General features: G+C 35.5%; 1 protein-coding gene across 1 annotated transcript in view; it reads left to right on the top strand.

The window, feature by feature from the left end:
* Window positions 1-689: 689 nt before the first annotated feature.
* The window catches only part of retm (real-time), a 310,490-nt gene continuing 288,141 nt past the window's right edge, over window positions 690-23,038 (top strand). Inside the window, exons 1-3 of the mRNA XM_090377088.1 lie at window positions 690-787; window positions 19,853-20,002; window positions 21,455-21,586. Coding sequence (XP_090233214.1) covers window positions 725-787; window positions 19,853-20,002; window positions 21,455-21,586 — 345 coding nt within the window. The 5' untranslated portion in view covers window positions 690-724. The remainder of the gene's footprint in view (window positions 788-19,852; window positions 20,003-21,454; window positions 21,587-23,038) is intronic.

The following is a 23,038-nucleotide window of genomic DNA, read 5'->3' as shown; positions in this document are numbered from 1 at the left end:
TCAGGAAATGACCACCACATATCCCTGGAACAATATGGCCTTAGTTGCCAATGCTCCTAATAACCAAATAATAACAACTCCCCAAATTCCAATTCTGCATCCCTTATATCTGAGTGGCACCACGTCTGTTATCCCAACAATATCTGCCTTGGATGTCTTAACCAACACTTGTTTGCTCATTATTTCCCTTCTACTTGTTTCATGTAATCTAATTGAAAACTTCTCCATAATAGCTGTGACATTCCTAAGCTTTTGATGTTTACATTCAGCTTTGTCTTGTTTATGCATCTAACCTCTTATTCCTTTAGCTTTTTAGATTATGGAAGCTGCCCTTGACAGTGCCCATTTGGAGAATGTCATTAAAAGCACTAAATAACATTAGACATAGTTTTAATGCATTGGGATGCCATAACCTTCAACTTATTTTCATTTGATTTATAGATTTTTGTGTATTTTTCTTTTTACTATATTTTCATATTAATTTAAATATATGCACATACCTTTTTTCTTTTCTTTTACAGGCATTTTTTTTTCCGACTTTGTGAACCAGAAATGGGACCAAAGCATGAATATGAACTCCATATGGAATAAGTATAAGAAGAAAATATAATTAAATGATGTTAAGAAAGCATTGATAAAGATGTATCTTTTGTAATATTTATTAATTTGCAACAGGATATTAATCATATTCATGACAATCTTGTGAAGTATAATTTGTCTCCAAATGGTCCAGAAATATCAGTCACCTGTGAAGGTTTACAAATATCCTTTTGAATTAGTCATGGCGGTAGGTTTACATATTGTTGCATATAAAAGCTTTAATTTTTGTAGCTTACTTGATGCTTGTTGCATAGAAGTATTTTGAACTGAGATTGATGTAATATGTGAGAGTTTTTTAAAAAGTAGTGACAACTACTTTTTTTTTGGTAGTTGGCGCATCGGCTTCTGTGGCCATAATGCACCTCCCAAGGTTGTTTTGCAATTCGAACCCGCGACCTTTGGGTTGCTGGGCAGGCGCTTTTCCCACCTGGCTAGCCCGGTCGGCCATCTACTTTTTAAACAACTGATTATCACAAGAACAGTTCAGTTTACATATGTTTGACAACTACATTTCCTCAATTTAATCTCAGGATTTGTGTACTAAAGGTTTTCCCAGGTCTGGTAGCACAAATCATAATCCGGCTTGGTTTTGACCAACTAGCACAGATAACATTCGGGTATGGTTCAGTAATATCTGGGTTCAAATTTTATGAAGCGTTATAAGAAGTATTTCTTTAATGAGCTATTTTTTTTTTTATTCCAAAGAAAAAGTAATTTTTATTAGCATATGCAGCACATGATAGAGAAAACATGAACTTATATGGCACTGTTTGTGTTGCATTAGTTGTTTGTTTGTTTGTTTGTTTGTTAGTTATTTGGTTTTTAAGAGCATTAGCAGCTAAGGCCATATTGCTCTGGGGGATGTGCGGTGGTCATTCTCTGACCTTTCCGCATCCTCCATATTTGGTGGTCACGGGCTCGAACCCTGGTCTAATCAAGAAGCATGTGCTATGCACTGCTGCTCCTGCCCACCTGGCTATGGAGGCGCCTGTTGCATTAGCATTAGCTTGCTTTCTTTCATCATTAGCACACGATGAAAGAAAGCAATCTTATATAGCATCAGCCAAAAAAAATCTTCTCGTTTCACCCATCAACTTGCTCCAAATGTTTGTCTAGTTCTGCCTTGAATCTATTGAAGCTAACAACTTCTACAACAACAGATGGAAGTTTGTTCCATTAATTAACCACATGTAACTTCTGCACATCTATCCTACAACTGCTTTCCTCAATTTGAATTTATTCCCTCTCACACGATTATTCAGACCAAGAGGAAGAATCCCATCAGCATTGAACATGCTCAAACCATTCAACGCTTTATACACCTCAATCAGATCACCTCACAGGTGCCTAGTCTCCAGACACTAATTTGCAAAACTTGAGCTCTTTCTTCGTAAGAGCAACCCTTTGTTCCATTCACTAATCTCTGCGCTCGCTCCAGCAGCTCTACATCCTTCATAAAATGAGGCCTCCATACCTGTATACAGTACTCAAGGTGTGGCCCGACCATTGCCTTGTACAAGGGGATAATCACCTCCTCCCTGCTAGAAAAATTCCTGTATATCATTGACAACACACTATGAGCTACTCTTGCAGACCATCTGCACTGCTCAGAAAACTTCATATCTGCCTGCACAATTACCCCCAGATCCTTTTCATTCTCTACCGCTGTCAGTTTAGTACCACACAGTTGATACGTTACTCTGGTGTTACTACTTCCCATATGCAGTACTTTACATTTGTCAATGGCACCTCCGTAGCCAGGTGGGCAGGAGCAGCAGTGTGGAGCACACGCTTCTTGATTAGACCCGGGTTTGAGCCCGTGCCCACCAAATAAAGAGGATGCGAAAAGGTCAGGGAATGACCACCGCATATCCCCGGAGCAATATGGCCTTAGTTGCTAATGCTCCTAAAAACCAAATAACAAACAAACAAACAAACATTTATCAATGTTAAATTTCAGTTGCCACTTCTCAGCCCCATATGCTCAACTTTTCTAGATCCTGTTGCAACAGCATACTGTCATTACTGTTATTAACAACCTATGTATCATCTGCAAACTTGGACATTAAGCTTGATATACCATCATCAATATCATTAATAAATACCGAAAACAATGAACCCAACACTGAATCCTGAGGGACTCCAATAATAACATTATTCCATGAAGAGCAGTGTCCATTGATTAACAGTCTTCTCCCTCTGAACTATCCCTTTATCTATAGCAGCAATTTGCCTCTAGTGCCACACTGCTCCAATTTGTGCAGCAGTCTTCCCTGTGAACAGTATCTAAAGCCTTTCTACGATCCAAATATATGATATCAAAGTTATTCCTTGTATCCAGTTCTGTTGTGACTACATCATTGTATCCAATCAAATTGGTCAGACAAGACTTCCCCTTAACAAAACGATGCTGTGTCCAAGCTATAACTGAAGTCTTGTCTAGATGATCCTGCAGTGCTTCTTTAGCCAGTGCCTCCATTAATTTCCCTGGAACAGAAGTTAAACTAGCAGGTCTGTAATTAATTGTCGCCCTTTGATCCTCCTTTGTGAATTGGGGTCAGATTTGCACATCTCCAGTCCATGGATACCTCCCCTGAGTCCAAGGAAGTTCTCATAATTATGGCTAAGGGTTTGCTTACTTCCTTTTTGCGTCCTTTAATATAACTAGATAGATCCCTTCCACCCCCAGGTGCCTTTCTTATGTTTATCTTCAAATTTCTGCTCCACTTTGCTCTCAGTTATTACAAAATCATCTAGCTCATTGCCAGAGTTTAATTCACTTCTGACATTCCCCTCCCTGAATAACTCCTCATGTGTGAATCTAAATACAGAATACTCATTTAGTTTGTTAGCTACCTGAGCAGGATCATCAAACAGTTGAACCATCGATATTCAGTGGACCAATCTGATTCATCACCTTCCTTCTCGAGTTTACATAAGTACAGAACTCTTTGCTGTTTTTCTTTGCATCCTTTGCCAAAGATTTCTCAAAATCTGCCTTTGCTTGCCTAATCTCCTTTGTGACTTGTTTACAGACCAGCTTATATCTATCATAGGCTTCCGTATCACCCATTAATTTATATGTATCCCGAGCATTTTTATTCTCTGTCACATGTCTCAATAGTTTTCATCTAACATCCATTTAGGCCTAAACCTTCAACAATATTTCTTAGTTGGTATATGAAGCCTAGTAGCTTCCAAGATTAATTCTTTGAGTGCTTCCCATTTTGAATTTGCTGTTGGTAACATGATCAATTGGTTATTTATTATTTTTTTTTTGTTGTTGGCGCATCGGCTTCTGTGGCCATAATGCACCTCCCAAGGTGCTTGCAGTACTTTGATCGAAGCCCGAGGCAGGATTCGAACCCACGACCTTTGGGTTGCCAGGCAGGCACTTTACCCACCCGGCTAGCCCGTTCGGCATCAGTTGGTCCAACCGTATAGAATTTAAATACTGTCTCAGACCATCGTAGTCGCCTTTACGGAAGCAAAAACCCTTCCCTTTACCCCTGATGGTAGATACCTCTTTGAGTAAATCACACTTCAGCACACTGTGATCACTGCCACCTAGTTGTTCCCTTATCTGCAGATTCTTTTAATGCATTAAGAATCACTACTGATAATCAGATCAAGAGTATTACTTCCTCTATTTGCCTCCTGAACATGCTGCTGTAGAAAACAATCATCCAATAAATACACAAAAGCCTTGCTAGTGTGTGAGTGACCAACCCAGCAAATTCCAGTCAATCTCTGGTAAATTAAAATCCCCCATTATAGGACTCTCTGATTTACTGGCCCACTCTATTTCCCTGTACAGTTGTTTATTATACTCATCAGAGTCATTAGGCCTATAACACACTCCTACTCTCAATTTTGATTTCCTGGTGCTTATTCACACCAAACTGATTCAACACTGCCTTGTGTAGGGGAAGGATAGACAGGACAGGAAGGGAGGAGGGGTTATGCTATTAATTAAGAAACACAAAATCCAAGAAAATACACATTGTACTTCCCAAATTCCATTTCTGCATTCCTTATATATCTGTGACACCATGTCTCTGAGATCCCAACATTATCTGCCTTTGATGTTTTGACCATCACCTCAAATTCATCAAATTTATTTATCAAATTCCTAGCATTTGGTGTACACGCAAGTATACGTGCACCTGTTCCTATTCTTAGCTACCCCAACACAGCCCATGTGTTTACTTACACTGCAATGACTTCCAGCAGTCTCAGAAATCCCTGCATCTTGTTTTCCTGGCTGCTACTCATTCCAATAGAAGCAGTGCAAGAATCTCTTTCACCTCTGCCAGCAGCTACGGTTAATCTATTATTCCGTATATCCCCCCCCCAAGATACCTGTTTTCTGACCCACTTAATACTACCTTGATAGCATCAGCAAATATTCTTGCACCCTTTGTATTTAAATGTATCCCATCCCTGTAGAAATAGTCTCTCCTGTTAACAAGCACAGACCAGGTTGAGAAAAATTCTACGCCTTGAGCCTTGCACAATCTTTCCATGGCCGAATTGATCGATAAAGCTCTCATCATATACTCCCTCCTATCGTGTCTGGCCAGAATTGCAGACACTTTCAAATTCAACCCTAATTCACGTTTTTTTTAAACAGTGACCTGTACTTGTTAAGTAATTCTACTGGTCTCCTACTCTTAATATCATTAGTGCCAACGTGTACAACGGTATCAGCTTTTGTGCCCTTAAAAGATATTTGCCCTACAACGTCATTAACCCTTTCCCCTGGCAGACATACCCTAGTCCTGTTCCACCTATCCTTTTTGCACAGTGTTTCCCTGACAATAGGGTCACCGACAACAACTAGTTCCTTTGGGATCAGCACATTCTGCCTTGGGAGTTGCCGCTGTGTTGTGTGATGTTCAAGTGCAAGCTCTGGCGTTGATGTGGGCAGCTGAGAGCTTGATGGGCCCCTCAATTTAGATCCTTCGAGGGTGTCAACCCTATCCTTCCGTATCGGCCCATAACGCTGAGTTGTCACCTGATTTCCTCACACTCCTTACATCGTGCACACAAAGACATTCCCTTGGTAATATCGTGTCCCATCCCTAATTGCTCCACAAACATCAAACAAGCAGTACATTTTAAAAGGCTGTGATTCAGAGGACAACTGCCCCCCTCAGTTCTCCCCTAAGCCATCACTCCCATTAGCTTGAGCCTTTTGCTTTGCTGCTCTGGTCTGAGTCATGATTTTGATTCAATTTCAAATAAAATTTCAATTTCAGTACAAAATTATAACCCTAAACTTATATCCTAATGCAGTTATAACACTATATATATATTTTTTTTTTTTAGTATCGAGTATTATCTCCGAGTTTCGTTATATAACTTCCATATCTCCTATTAAGTTATATGTATTAATTAATAATGTTATGTATGTAAAATCTAAGTCATTATATGTATTTAGTTAAAAAGGTATAATTTAATTGACAATGAAGTTTAACAATATTAATAAATTTTACTGATTAATTGATAATACTATATTAAGCTAACCGATTTCTAATACCGTGCTACGTGTTTCGCTATCTAGTGTTACCTTAAACCTTACACTAGCTAGTTCAGGATATACGTTGTATCATATAACAATGGTGGCAAGTTACAAACGGTAAATCTATGGACACTAAGTATTAATTAACTTTCAAAATCGCTGATGAAGTTCAAGATGAACCAAATGAGCCAAGACACTTCATCACCAGAGAGATGGCACTGACATTTCATGAAAATGCATCGGCAATGGCAATGTTTGAGAAGATGGATCCTGACAGTGAACGATTCTTAAAAGTTAACAGAAAGGTGAATGATATGCTTGCTTGCTACAAAGAAATCTACGATGAAAAGAAAAACCCACCGTCCAGTCATCCATTAATATGTTCTTTCGTAAGATTGAGCAGCCGACCCCTTCTAAATCTCCACAGCCCTCAACCTCTGTAGGGCGTACTTATCAGCTGAAGACATCGATTCTGGCAATGATGCTTGAGAGGTAAAACTTACTGATGTTATGTCTGTCTCCTCTCTTTTTTTGTAATTTTATAATTTTGAAATTTTTTAAATTGCACGCTTTTGTAATTTTTCCTGTGCAGTGAATAAATACAAGAAATAATTCTATTCACATGTTCGTCGAATATTTCTTTATAGATTCAATCAATTCAGCGAGCACAGTTATGAGTGCTGCACAAGCATGGAGGAAATTCCGACTTACGTAAAATCAGACTTACATAGAGTTCCGTGGAACACAACCCTTACGTTAATCGGGGAGTGGCTGTATTATAATAATCTTATTCGTCTTTGCTTTTTCTTTGCATATGTATCAATCATTCATTTATTAATTTTTTCGATAACTCATTCGTGCCTTCTAAGCATATCTTCATGCAATCAGGGTTCTTGCAATATTACAGTACAGGTACGTACAGTGGTGGGATTCAGCCGGTTCGCACCGGTTCGGCAGAACCGATACCTAATTTTTTGTTGAGTTCGGCGAACCGGTTGTTAAAATGGCACTTGTGATCAGGGTTCTCTCTAAGGTGGGCGCCTGGTATTCTATGCCATTTATTAATTCAGCAAGAAATTTTCGTTTAATATCGATAAAATGAAGAAAATGTATGTTCTGACTGATCTATCAATGGTATAAGCATAGTGCTTTGTTTATAAAAGTTTATGATATGACCACACGTGGACAGAACCAGTAAAAATATTCAAATATATTGGCACATATCCGCTCCTGCTCTATAATATATTAAAATAAAACATTTTTAAAATTTTTTTGCAGTAGCCCTTAAAAGGAAGAAAAGGCAAAAGAGTGACAGATTTTTTCCAATAAGAAACCAAAATCAGAATTTGTTGTATTAGAATTGGCCTTGGATTCAGTTACATCACCAACAATTTTCGTTGAACTAGTTGAATTGGAAAAACAAGATGCAGAGACAATACGTTCTTCAGTTATGGAAAGTTTAAATAATGTTGGGCTTACTAAGAACTACCTAGAAAAAAATTTAATAGGATTTTTGCTCCGATGGTGCCAGCGTTATGCTTGGAAGAAAATCTTGAGTGAGCACTAGGATTGCAAAAGAGTTTCCAAATATAATAATATGGCACTGTTTAAATCATCACCTCCATCTTGTTTTAGATGATTCGATAAAGGAAACAAAGCAAGTAAATCATTTAAAAATATTTATTGATAAGATATATACTATTTTTCATCAATCCAATAAGAACCAAATTGAACTTTCCAAAATATCCGAACAATTTGGAATTGAAATTATAAAGATTGGTAGAATTTTTGGACCAAGATGGGCTGCCTGTGGTTTAAGGTCAACCCTAGCTGTGTGGCCCGCTTATCCAGCGCTACATCACTATTTTTATTCAAATAAAAAGTACTTAGGTATGGCTGCCCGTCTTGAAAATATATATTTTATAACTGATTTGGAATTGATGATTGATATTTTAAACGAAATTTCTCTTCTTTCAAATGCACTGCAAGCAAGAAATATAGACATAATAAAGGCTGAAAGACTCGTGATAAGATCTATTAAAGCATTTTGACTCAGTCCCACGTTTTGTATTAAAGCTTTTGACTCAGTCCCACATGAGGTTGCTTTATAAGCTGGAACAGGTTGGAATCACTGGGAAAATCCTTAGATGGATAGAAGGATGGCTTCAGGGCAGGAGGCAGAGGGTTGTGATAAATGGCTATTCCTCAGATTGGGTTGATGTAAGAAGTGGGGTTCCCCAAGGATCAGTATTAGGACCACTGTTGTTTTTAATTTCCATAAACGACATTGATGAAGGGATAGAGGGCGTGATGTCTAAATTTGCAGATGATGTTAAAATTGGTAGAGTAGTTAATGATCACTGTCAAGCTGAGCTTCTTCAGAGAGACCTAGATAGACTTCAGGAATGGTCAGAAAAATGGCAGCTGTGCTTTAATCCAACAAAGTGTAAGGTATTACACCTGGGAAACAGTAATCCCAAAAAAACTTATTCACTTGGTGGAGTTCAACTAAACCCAGTACTGGAGGAAAGGGACTTGGGTGTTACGATACGGTCAGACATGAAATTCTCTGAACATTGTAAACAGGTTGCAAGGAAGGCCCATGGTGTCCTATCGATGATCTATCGAACTTTTGCAAGTAGAGATAGGGACGTGATAATCCCATTATATAAGGCTTATGTTAGACCACACTTGGAATACTGTGTTCAAGTATGGAGACCGCACCTAAAGAAAGACATCGAGCTTCTTGAAAGGGTGCAAAGAAGGGTAACTCGCCTGGTGAGATCGGCAAAAGGGCGTCCTTATGAAGAAAGACTTCGAATATGTGGGTTGCAGAGTTTGGAAACTAGACACCTTAGAGGAGATTTGATTGAGGTGTTTAAGGCTCTGAGAGGCATCAGTAAAATGAATGAGGACAAAATTTTCAAGATTATAAATGATGCTAGAACTAGGGGACATAAATTCAAGTTACAGGGGGAAATGTTTAGATTGGACTGCAGGAAGTTTTATTTTAGCCAGCGAGTTATAAATTACTGAAATAAGTTGCCTTCATGGGTGGTAGAGGCCGACAGTTTGGGGAAATTCAAAGGTCATCTGGATGGTACTTTCGGGTAAGGGAAGCGCATAGGATGATAGGTTTAATTTCCTGTTTATTTATTTTTTATTATTTTTTTTTTCTTATTTATTAATTATTATTATTTAGTTATTTATTTTATTTATTTATTTATTATTTTTTTTTTTTTGTTTTTATCATTGTTTTGTTTGGTTTTTTTTATTTTATTTAAAAAAATTTTTTTTTTTTTTTGGCTGGTGCAGCATAAGCCATAGGCTTTCTTGCACCATGCGGCCGTTACTAATACTAATACTAATTTCAAATGCTTGGAAAGGAAAAGGGTCCATACGAAAAAAAAGTTGATGAATTAAAAATATAAAATTTGTAGAAAATCGATTTGTCTCGGGCTTCCTCAGGAAAGACTTTTAGAAAACGTAACGAATTTGAAAAAAAAAAAAGACTAATGGATTGTAAACATTTAAAAGCAAGTTGTAGCTAATTTCAAGATAGGAATAAATTACAATTTCTCAATTTTTTGGAGCCAGATTACTGGAATATTGAAGAAGTACTAGTTCCATGGAAAGCAGCTGAAGAACAATTGCTCGTATTTAATGACATTTTTAATTACCAAATTGATATTAATGATTATCGAGATTTCTTGGAAAACGTTTAAAAAAATTCCCAGAATTATGCAATTTCAGAATTATCCTGAAAGTGTTCAAAGAGCTAAAAATATTGTCAGAACAATTGCTGTAAGTTCAGCAGAAGCGGAAAGGGGTTTTTCAAAGATGAACATAATATGTTCAGAGAAGAGAAGTCGCCTAACAGTTTCTAAAATATCAAACACAATGACTATTAGTCTAATCGGTCTACCTCTAAAGGAATGGGATCCTACTCCTACAGTGGTTAAGGATAAGTCACTCAGCCAATGATGCTCGGATAAAAGCGAAGAAAATTGCAAGCGAGGACGCCAATCAAGAAACAATATGGAAATATCATAAATAACAGTTTTATTGTTTTTTGTCAGGTATTATTTAATATTTTTTCATTAATATTTTAAAACTCTTTCTTATAACATAATCTAGTTTTGTGGACCTCTTTTATTGTTCTTATTTAAGTATTAACTGCATGAAATAATAAACTACCTTTTGGTATATAGTTTTTTTATACTTAGAACGGTCATTAGGGCAGCGAACTGGTTGTTAAATTATTTGAATCCCACCACTGGGTACATATATGATAAAAAGATTATAAAATGTATTGTTTATAGGCTGTGACCAAACCTTCCTGTTTGCAGTATACAAAGAAAGAATTGGCCACAGTAGACTCTTTCTGTGAAAAACAAACAAACAAACAAAGGGAATGTGAAAACCATAAAGTAAAACTGCTGACAATTGAAATGGTGGCTGCAGTACACTCCTCTCTCTACCCAGATATTGTTTAGCCCTTCCTGTGAAAGCTGTAGGACACTTTCTAATTACAATAGCTTCCATCATTGAGGGACCAATTGAGGCTCACACCCTATTATCCAATCAGTCTTGTTTGCAATATACAAACAAAGAATTCTCACGTAAACCATTTGTGTGGAAACACTATCAAGAGATGGTTTGTGTGAAAATGGCAACGCTTGAAATAGTTGCAATTCGATTATTTGACTATTTAATTATTTTTAAAATTGTTTCTTTTGAAGTTTAGTGATTTATTTTCGCCGTGTACCACTTAACAAGTACCCCACTTAGTTGGTGTGATTTTTTTATGTTTTCAATAACAAAAAATAAAATACAAATTCAATAAATTTATTTGACATAAATGTATTGAATTTATGTTTTATAATTACAACACTGTGTAAACTGATAATATGGCCCCTAAACAGTGCAGTAAGAAGAAATTTTCAAATTTCAATGTCTGAGGTCTTTGAATGAATATTTGAACGAAAATAAAAATTCCTATTTTTTGCCCGGGGTGGGGATTTTATTCCACTGAGGGTGAAATACCCTGAGTCACCCCCCCCCCCCCCCATTCAACACTGATCTCAAGGCCTCTTGAGTTATGGTCTGATGTCTGCCTTTTGAATGTTTTCTTTGTTTTGAACATTTTATTTTAATTTCTTTTATAAAAAAGAAAATAACAACATAGATGATATAAAGATTTTAAAAAATCCGATTGCCAGTATCTAAAATTGACATCCCATAACATATATTTATTTATTTAATTTGATTAATTTATTTTTATGAAACAGTGCCAGTATGCTATAACATTGTGTGTGTGTGTGTGTGTGTGTGTGTGTGTGTGTGTGTGAGAGAGAGAGAGAGAGAGAGAGAGAGAGAGAGAGAGAGAGAGAGAGAGAGAGAGAGACAGAGACAGACAGACAGACTGACTGACTGACTGACTATATCTACAATGTGGACTACATTGTGCTATTCATGTTCATAATAATAAGGGAAAGTGGAGCCTGGACCTAGAAATATATCTGTTGTAGCAAAATTTTCACTAGTGATCATTTCCATTCGCTTGCTTCAGACTGAAGGTTATACTAGCTCTCATCTTTTATTGGATGCTACAACTGCTGCTAATTTTAAATCCTTGCTTTAGAGTGCTTAATAATTATATTCGAGGATCAGCGTCATAAAGCTTAACAAAAACTTTCCTTTTATTATTTTTTATGGCCAAACTCTATCACAAAAGAATTAATGATATTGAAAGTCAAACAAATAATGAAGGAATACTAAAATTCACACTGACATCACTCTAATAGATATTTTTATTGTCGAATTTAAGTTGTCGTGATGGACATTAGCCCAGGGGCTCACATCTGGTATGGGCTTGGCAAACCCAGGGTTCTGAGCTGGATATCATTATTCTTCTTTCTTGCTTTCTTGATGATTCCCTTCTATTTCGGACTCTCTCTCTCTCTCTCTCTCTCTCTCTCTCTCTCTCTCTCTCTCTCTCTCTCTCTCTCTCTCTCAGGGTAACGTGGGTTTTTTTTGGCTGGTGCAGCATAAGCCTCAGGCTTCCTTGCACCTTATGGCTAATAATAATAATGTGCCTGGCAAAGGGTTAATTTCCTGATCACAGTCATTTGGCTTGGTGCAGTATTGTACCATATTGTATAGCAGATTATGCATCGTGGCTTTCTTATGATTGAAGGCATTGATTAATTATGATTGATAGCCACAAATATTTTAACCCTTCCTGGAATGAGTTTTTTTCAAGAAATTTGAAAGTTGGTAAAAATTGAAAAACTATGTATATAAATGCTTTTAAATAAAAATTTGAACCAAAAAGGTTTGTTACCTTGGTTGAAGGTTAGGTTTTCAAGTTTTGATGTTTGTGTGAGCATTGTTTGATGACACGAAGTTTTTGTTTGCTGTTGGCAATATTGTCACTGTGTCCTGTTGTCCATATGCTTAATGATTGCTAAGTGTGACTTCAAGTTGCGTGAGGATTTCTTCTTGGCACATCTCTTATTAATAAAACTGGTCAACATGTAAAATGTTACGAAAATGAAAATAGCCAATCTTGACTAATTTAATGCTGCTGAACATGAAAATCACATTAAAATTTGTTGATTGGCACTTGTTTTCGAATTACAGTTGGGATCTCATATTACTCTACATTATCAACTACGGCTCTCGGCAAAATGCATGGCAACACTGCAGTTTCAGTACCACCATGCTCTTATCATGTGATCAGCAACTGTCACCTAGCTCTGCAGATAAGTTGTTGCCTCAAATGCCTCTTCAACCCTGATCTTCTTCTAATCCTTGATTACGACTAGGCATTGGGTGATTTGTTTTCAGTTAATGGTTGTTCTCTGTAAGATACTTACTTTTGCAGTATTTGTGTAAGATTAATATGTCCAGTACTTGTGTGAAGAGTACTGATGACTTCTGTTACGTATGTGGAGAAGTCACATTAACTTCAAGAAAGTGTCCCTTAACTTGAGCCATAAAAAGGCCTACTCGTACTTTGGGTGTAAAGTAGGTGACCATGGCAAGAACTGGGCCTTACACATATGCTTCATTACCCATTCATCAAAACTAAATGCATGGACGAATCGAAATAGACGTTTATGCTTTTCACAGCACCCCCATGATATGGAGGGAGCCAGCAAATGACGTCACAGACTGTTACTTCTGTATGGTGTCTCCTATTAGAAAAGAGATGACAATGAAGAAAAAGTGGACAGTGACATGCCCAAATATACCATTGCAATTTGTTCCTTGTCTCATGGTGAAGTATTGCCTATTCCTGAACCACTTGACTGTTTTTCTGTACACTCTGATGAAGATGAAGACACTGATGAACATCAACTTGATATACATGAAGAAGTACAGCAGCATCTGTGTTTGGAGCAAGTTCTAAGGCTCGTATTGAAGAGAAATTTGGACAACAGGTGCAATAAAGAATGCGCTCGCCATTTATTGAAAAAAAAAAATTAGTTACAAAATTCGTCACTATACGGCGCTGTGGCAATACATACACTTGAACAGCGCTACAATTGTTCAATGTGTCCTCCATTTTGGTCAACAGTTTCCATCCAAAGAACAGAATTTTCTACAGCAGAACATAACATGTCAACTGGAATGGCCAGCACATGACGTCTAATGCTGTCCTTCAGATCTGTCAGAGTTTGACATCCTTCCCAATACACCTGATTCTTCAAAAAACCCCCACAACCAGAAGTCGCATGGGGTGAGGTCCGATGATTGGGGTGGCCAAGATGTCTGGAAACAACAGCTGATGACCCGTTCATCTGTAAAGTGTTGCCTTAGCAGTCTTTGGACACAACAGTGGATGTGGGGGTGGCACACACCATCTTGCATGAATATGGTATCCTGAAGGCATCCACGTTGTTGCCGCTCTTGTGTTGTGAAATTTGTGAACATTTCATATCACTGTCCAGTGATGGAACAGGTGCGGGGTCCAGTCATTGTTACCTGTTCAAAAAAATATAGCCCAATCATGAATGTGGCCATAAATCCACATCACTCTGTCTCACTTTTGGAGAATGCAACAGGACCTCTTGGATAACTCTAGGGTTTTCTGTTGCCTAAATGCGACAGTTGTGCGTATTCATTTGTCCATTTAAGCAGAAGTGGGCTTCATCACTCCAAAAGATGTTCCATGGCCAAGTGATACCCACTGTCATTCGTGCCAGAAACTGAAGTGCATGTGTGATTCGAATATCTGCATCACCATGCTTTAGCTGCTGTAGCATGTGCATCTTGTAAGGATAGTACTGCAACACCTGACGCATTACTAGCCTTGAAGTGGAATACGGCATGTCCACTTCACGAGAAACAGCTGGCACACTTGCGCTACAACATAGAGATTGACTTAATAAATCCACGACAGCCATAGCCGCATCTTCAACACGAGAGGAATCCACTCGTTTTTTGACCTCTACCTGGTTGAACACCAAGATGCCCTGTCACTTCAAATTTTGCAATCATTTTGTAGACAGCACAAACAGTCATAGGTCCGTGCCTTATGCGCTTCTGATGCCAGAATTCTCTTATAGCTGCAGCTGCATTGCTGCTGTTCTGATAGACAGCTTCACTAATAGAGCCTTTTCCTGCAACATTGTTGGCTTTGCTGCTGTAGTGCAGGCAAACATCTACTGTATGATTTTGAAGAGACTGCTTTGCTTTTATATAGTAGAGCTGAGTAGGGATGCTGTGGCAATAACTTACAATTATGCAAATAACTTACGTTATTTGCATAATTGTAACTAAGATAGTTACGTGCCATACAGTGACAAATTTTGTAACTAATTTTTTTTCCCAATAAATGGTGAATGCATTCTTTATTGTACCTGTTGTCCAAATTTCTCTTCAATATGAGCCTTAGAACTTGCTCCAGAGCCCTCTACATAGGAATACTTTAATTTTAACAACCCTGTACTTTTAAATATTAATTTTTTTTCTATTTTGTTTTCATACCAAACATTACAGCAGAATTGATGTCAAAATTAAAATAAAAATTTTATTTAAAATTTTTTTATTTTTTTCCAGAAAACAGGAGTTTTTTTGGAAAAAAAAAAATGAGGACATTGCTTTTAAAGGCCATACCACACTGAACTAGAAATTAAATTTCACTGGCAAAATGCAAGTTTTATGTTAAAATATAGTCTTGGGATTATTTGCTACAGTATACTTTTAAACATTAGTTTACCTAACATGGTTCTACTTTGGATTTCTGCTTGGATATTCTATTAGCCATCAACCGATTTTGATTGCTTCATGAAAGTTACTGTTGCAAACTTTGTGCTCTTCAGAAATGTTGAGCCAAAGTTTTGTTCACAATAATGGCACTGCATCTGGACTTGGCTCTCAGGAGCATTTTCAGTTTCACCAGAAAGAGGAGATCTGAACTTCATTTTTGTTGGTTTTGTTTCTCACCTGGTATTCTCTTGCACTCATTTTTAAAATGCCAAGCATGACTTGGGATAATTTGTTATATTTCAACTTCCTTTTCACTTGTCATTTCTGTTTCTCAACCAAGGACCATCGTTTCTTTACTTGTGCATCATTTCTTTATTCTTTCATAATAGTCTGGTAGGTTCTTATACTTAAACTAACAGACCAGATGCTGCAAAACATCCATTGCTTCATCTGTTTCTATATGTTTAATGACACCAAGATGTACTGGAAACTTGTCCACAAAAAATTTCAAATTTGAAAATGATGTACTGCAACTTGATTAAATTTGTATTACCTTGTCATATATAAGAATATAATTTTTCAGTGGGAACATGTGCACCATGTAGTCACATGCAGCCATAAAGTACTTCCTCATCTCTTATTTCAGATGTCCCCATGATGTCTGAAATAAGAGAAAAGTGCCTATGACTAAGTTGGAAACATCTTCCTGGTTTAATCTACTACTGTACTCTTTCCAAAATGGAATGAAATATTTTAAAACTGTTGGTTAAACAAATATGTATATAAGTCATTCTTCAACATATCTAGAGGTACATATCTTAGAAAGTAGATGTGAGATAAGTTGCATTGAAGAGATATGTTCAGATTTTCAGATGTTGACATTGCATTTAAGAGAAAATCACAATAATTGTTTTATTCAAGCCAGAGGAGAGAAACATGAACAGACTTTCTGCATGAGTGAGAATAACATGCCCAGAATTATCAGCTTGCTTGGCCTGCTTAGGATTGCTTTTACTAGAAGTTTGTACATCCGAATTTTTTTTTTTTTTTTTGAGTTCAGTTTATTTTCTTTCATGAATTGGATTTGAACATGAGTCAGTTTCAGTCACTAGTGATTGCTTGTTGTATTTTTCAATTTGCTATTTCTGAAAAATGCTCATTTTGCATTTTTCAACACTTCTAACCTCTTCTTTAAACAGATGTTTTTTTTTTTTTTTTTTTAATTCCATGGCAAGCATCATTTGAAGTTGTTAATATCTATTTTCCCTTTTACCATCTCTCTCTAGATCAGGGGTGGGTAATCTCCAGCCTGTTAATGTGCGTAATCTGACCCACAGTCATTTTAAAAATATATTTATTATTATATATATTTTTGAATTAATGGAATTACTAATGTAAATTTAGAAAATACTCTGTGCATTGCTACTACAGATATCGATTACAATAAACAGTATCAAATCTCTCATTAAATATTATAAAACTAAAATATTCCAATTTTTGTTATTTCGTTTGTATTTTCTTTTTTCTCATTAATAAAATTAATTATATGTACGTGTATATATAAATATTACAATAAAGAACAAAACTGTTTGACAAATTTTTTCACTATACACCATTTTAATAATCCTAAAAATCATGGAAAGCTAAAAAAAATTTGGCCCTCACGGACATTTTATTTGGCCCACACGTACCTCACGGACATTTTATTTGGCCTGCCATTTATAAAGGTTGCCCACCCCTGCTCTAGATAATAGTAAATTTTCACCAAGTATTCATTCATTTTCACAGGGATGCAGCTCCTTTTTCAGCACACAAATTAATAAGAGTAAACCTATTACCACCAAGTGCACAATCTCCTCTTTTAATACCCTTGCTACTTCAGTTTTTTAGACATTCCATAGCAGCACATTTTCAACATGAAGTGCCACAGTTTTTTTTTTTTTAAAGGAATCCCACTGCTGACAGTTGTTCAGAAAAAGATGCCTAATATTGTATTTTGTAGAGTCATCTTCTAGTGATGGCACCAAGAGCAAGCTGCTTTCAATTTGATGATTTTTTTTTCTTAATTATGATTGGTCACTTTGATTACTGCCATCTGTAACAACCTAAAATGGCTCATTTTTCAATTCCATCATTACCATATCACTAACAATGCCTATTGTTTTTGTTTTCTTTCACAACTGTATTTTTCTGTTAAATCACTATCAAGAAACATTTCTGAATGTCGTGCCTGCATGACCAGCACAACTCAGAGGAAGACTGTTCTATGACAAAAGATGCAAATAAACTTTGTCACCATGAAATGCAACACTATTTTTGTATTTCTCTCTGCACATTGTTGTTATACTTACTATACTTATACTATACTTATTTGCAAATGTGTCTGATTACATTGCATTTCCTGCTGCTTTAAATTGAAAAATCACACCTACACACAGTACACAAGGCAAACTATCTTTTTCTGGTTTTTTGAAGAAACTTGTGCATATCGCTTTGAAATTTTCTGTCATATTTATTTTATATATTACTTTAAGACTGTTAATTGGCTTCACAGTATATAAGTACAATGAAATGACTGCACATAAGAGAACAGTGCCATTATTCACATTTCTATTTTGCAATGCATTTCTATTTTACCATAACACACCTAATGGCCAATTCATTAACAAAAATAAGCAGAAATTCTCAAAAATTAAAAAAAAATCCAGTTTTAGAAAAACAGAATTTTTGCAAAAAGACAGAGAAATTTTTTGTCACGAACTAGAGTAGTGAGACAGAGAAGGGTCAAATTGAGTAAAAAAAGATGGATTATCCATCATAATTAATAGTTGGTAGATAAAGAGAGAGATAAACTTATTCAAATTTATTACAAAGAGAACATGAAGAATAAATAATACTTACTCTGAGGATATAATTAGGTGATTATTAATATGCCCATTTTAATAAAAAATTAATTTTAATAAACTCTCTAAAATCCAACACCCAATAGAATTGAGAGATGCCCAATTTTATAATTTTCCAGATATTAAAGAGGTATATCTAGTGGTTGAGCAGTTTGAAGAAGCACATTTCAATGAATATTAGACATTAGCAACCAAATTTATTTACACCTGTAATGGCCGCCATAGTCAAGTGGTCAGGGTTACATAAGTACACATGCTTTGATTGACTGTAGTTCAAGCCTGCATGACTACTAAATACAGTGCTGTTTCTTGTATTTTCTCTATCTTGTGAACTCCTCTGACCTTGTGGTCATCCCAGAATATAAACGGAAAACTTATTTATTTATTATTTATAATGGCTAAAAGGTATATCTATTGGTTACAAATGTAAATAACAGTTACATTTATTAAAGAAATTAAATTAAATAGTCACAAAAAATGCTGTCATGTACTTATTGTGAATTCTAAATGCATTCCTGGTACACTACCAGAGAGAATATCAGTGAATATTTTTCAGAGAAAAAATACCTTCACATTGGAGGATTAAAAAAAAAAAAAAAAAAAGCAATATTTTTTTTAAGGAGTAATTACAATGAGGTATGCACAATGTTTATTAATTTACATGATGAATAAATTTGATTATTTGTATGTAATAACAAAGATTGCTATTAAAGCTTTCAGTTTTGCACCATTATAACTTGGCATTATTGTTATTAGCTATATGGTGCAAGGGAGCCTGAGGCTTATGCTGCACCAGCCAAAAAGGGGGAAAAAAAATTATGAATTACCCCCTAGAGAGAGAGAGAGAGAGAGAATGTGAGAGAGTGAGTCAGAAGTAGAAGGGAATCACCAAGAAAGAGAAGAATGATGATATCCAGCTCAGGACCCTGGGTGTGCCAAGCCCATACTCACCAGATGTGAGCCCCTGGGGTCATGTAGCTGATAAGCTATATGACTAGCTGTAGTGGAGGCAGAACCTCTGTTTGTGTGGAATTAAAAAAACTGTGGGGTGTGTGTGTGTGTTAGTTAGTCACCATATTTAAGAAGGCTGTTTAATTAAGTATACATTTTTCCATTGATACCCACGTTGGACCTTTTCTGCCTGTCTCTACTTTTTTGATGTTCTAAAGTGACATCAAATGGGTTATCAACTGCTGGTGATATATGATAATTTGCAAGAGGAATTTTGAACGAAATACAAGATTTACGAATAATCTGCACTAAAAGAGAAAAATGTAATTTTTTTTTTTTGTGAATATGTGCTGGATTTCAAGTAATATTACTCATAATGTCCTAAGTAATTTGTTAGCTCTACAGAATTTACGTTGCTACTGTTTTTGATGGTGAAGTTTTTTGTTTTACAAATGATGCAAAAAATTCACTTTTTTTACTATAACTATACTTGGTTAGATGTTTCTTAATAGGTGTAAAAGTCCAATTGAAACTTCACTCATGCAAAGTGGAATCTCTCTCCAAATATTTTGTTCTTCTACAGAATGATTTCATATTAACTCATTCAATAAAATAGTATTGAAACATTTTGTTATATTTGTTTTTATTATTTTAGGCATATGAAAAGAGGTTTCCTACATGCAAAATGATTCCAGTTTTTTTAGGAAGCGACATTACATATGAATCTAGAAGTAAAGATGGTGCAGTACATATTATAGAACGTAGGTGTAGACTAAATGTGGAAGCACCATATATCTTGAAAAAGGTAAATTTTTTAATATTATATAAGTTGTAGGAGTTATGTTTTTTTAATAATAAAAAAGAATTATAAATGAAAGAATGAGTGTCAACACTGAATAGTACTTTGGAGCTACATAGTACTGTTGAACTTGAACTGAAATATATCTTGATTATTGTTCTCTTCCTCAAGAGTAAGTAACTGCACATGTAACTGCTGAATCCTGATACTAGCAGAAAGAAGGCATCAAATTGATGTCATTTTGTTAGTCTTCTTTGTGTTGTTATATGCAGTTGATAATTGAAAATTGAATCATCTTATACACTCTCTGGTCAATCAGGGAATGTTTAGGCATGCTTATGTTTATGCCTTTAGCCAGCGGGTAGTTGGTTGGTGTAACAGACTTCCATCCCTTGTTGTGGAAGTTGATAGCCTAAATAAATTTAAGGCTCAGCTGGACAGGTATTTCGAATGAATGGAGGGGTGAAGTGGAAGTGTGTTTTTTTTTTTTTTTTTTTTTTGGCTGATGCTGCATAAGCTTGCTTTCTTGCATCATATGCCTCTACCAATGCTAATGCTAATCACTACCAGATGGCCTTGGTTCAGCTTGTTCTTAGTACTGCTTATCCCCGTTCCTCTCTGTTGTGATTGTACAGTGGTTCAACTCCTACTCCAGCTTTTTCGCTAATTTTATTGTAGCAGTATAAAGTGATTGTCATTAGGTATCCATCCATCCATCAATTTAATCACACTGCAATTTAATTTGAAGGAGGCTCAGGGTTACCAGTTGTAACCCTGTGTCTCCATTTATGTCTGTGATTATTTATTTTTGTTTATAATTTAAACAGAAATTATTGCAAAAGTAACAATTGTTTTTTATAATAACTTTTTTTATGCACAAATCCAAACCATTGTGCTCAACTGCAGAAAACAGCTTTGGAGTTGCTCAGTACAACTTCAACAGAAAAAAAAAAAAAAAAAAAAACATTTTTGTTTACTTATATACTTCATTAACGCATAAGTATGGCTCCTCAGATGCAGTCCACCTGTATTGTATATTGTAATAAAGATATTGTTTTAAAATCTTATTAAAAGAGTTTTAAATTTTGTTGCTGTAACTTAAATTTTATATAAATGTTATGTTCTTTCATTTGTCATGCATTTTTGGGACTGAGCAGAGTATTTTTTGGAAAATATCCTTGTACTATTATAGCTAATGAAAAATCACTTGTGATTTATGCACTTTGCTGCTTTATGAGCTACAATTTTAGTAACACTGTGTTTGTAAATCAGGAGGTCACTGTATTTAGCCCAAAAGATGAAAATTTTGGTTTAGATTTCAAATAATTTTTTTACACGTGTGTAGGCATGAAAACAGTTTGAAAAGCTGGATTAAAAATACTTTAATTTCATTTATAGTTATTTTAAACATATTTTCTTCTGAAGTGTAGAGTTAATTGTCAGTTTATTTCTCTGTAGATAATCGGAGTGGATTTTGTTCTTTTCATTCAAAAAAATACTTTGGATTGGAGAGCTAGAACCTTAAAGATTGAGGCATATAATGAAAGTTTTGCTAACAGAATTGTTATTCATGAAAACTGCACTTATTCCGTAAGTAAATAAATTAATATTTTTCAAACTTTATTTCTTAATCCAAGCTGCATACTTGCTTGAGCTAGTGTGAAATTTAAAATTCATGAAATACAAATGCAACCTCAATAATTAAGAATTTCTGGAATTTTATTAAGTACTCAATTCTTTGGTTAATTTCCTAAAGTAATTTTGAAAATTAAAGACTTTAGGAAGATTGCTAAATTTTCAAAAAAATTATTAAGTGCAGTTTAGGAAAAGAGCTATATTTATAAAAAAAAATTGAAAAAATCAGATTAAATATAAACTGTTAAAAATACTCTAATATTGAACTTTACTTTTCCCATTAACATGGGAGGTATACTTTTTACCAAAAACATGTTCAAGTATGTGTTGTTTTCATGCCATGCCAATTTGTCAATGCAGATTGTTTTTTATTTTTCCTTATCCATGATTGCGTGTAACACATGCAATTCATAGAGTTTTAGTTGCAGATAACAATGCAACAATTTTCAAACAGTTATGGAAGTCAGGCTAGCATTATATTTAGATTTTATTCAGAGTGTGTGGATAGGTCTACCTTGCTTATTTTCATGCTTTTTTTTTTTTTTTTTTCTTCTTTTTTTTCTTCACGCTAGGCCTCCGGTTTTTTTTTTTTTTCTTGCAATGCTTTATGCAACACACCCATTTTTGTACAAAATTTCTGTGCCATTTGTACCCAGGCAGTTTCCTACGAGGATTCTTATAGCACATTATTGGCATGTGGAATACAAAATTTGTGTGGGTGAGTTAGAGGCCTCACAAGTATCTGCAATGGCTACATGGCAGACCTAAAGTTAGTGTCTTCTATGAGTTGAACAAAAGTTTAAGGACTTTGCTTTTAACTTAAAAAGATAGTTAATTTTTACAAAAAATCATTGATGATGACTTGGTGGGAAGAATAATTTTTTAACAAGATGCTGACTCTCCTCATTATCTGATAATGTGCAAAAATTCCACTTCATTGGCATTTCCGACTGTTTCCCTGAACCAAAACAGCATTTTCTCTTTTTTTTTATGAATCCTAAAACTGGCCTCCTTCCACTTTTGCACATCAAACTGGATTAGATGAAACAGTTTTTGAAATATTTACCTTTACTTCAACTACTTTTGTACTAAATTCTCATTGATCACCCAAGAGAAGCTGAAACAAGGTATATTTTTGTTTTATCTCAAATTTGCAAACTGGTAAGGGACCAAGATCTTGAGGGAACTTCGAATAAAAGAGAAAAACGGGCATGGATTAGCTTCAGGTCCATTGTTGAGAACTTAGGATACAACAAGGATCCAGACTACAAGGATATCGTTGAAAATATGTTGGTAAACTTCAAGAAGCTGGGCTACAACATAAGAGTCAAGATACATTTTTTACTCTCTCACATTGACTACTTTCCAAAAAATCTAGGAAGTGTTAGTGGAGAACTGGGTAACAGG

This window comes from Mastigoproctus giganteus, chromosome 7 (genome assembly GCF_048544385.1).
Source record: "Mastigoproctus giganteus isolate SK-2022 chromosome 7, ASM4854438v1, whole genome shotgun sequence".
NCBI classification, from domain to species: Eukaryota; Metazoa; Arthropoda; class Arachnida; order Uropygi; family Thelyphonidae; genus Mastigoproctus; species Mastigoproctus giganteus.
The sequence above is the reverse complement of the archived record's forward strand: the minus strand, read 5'-3'. Positions and strand labels throughout refer to the sequence as shown.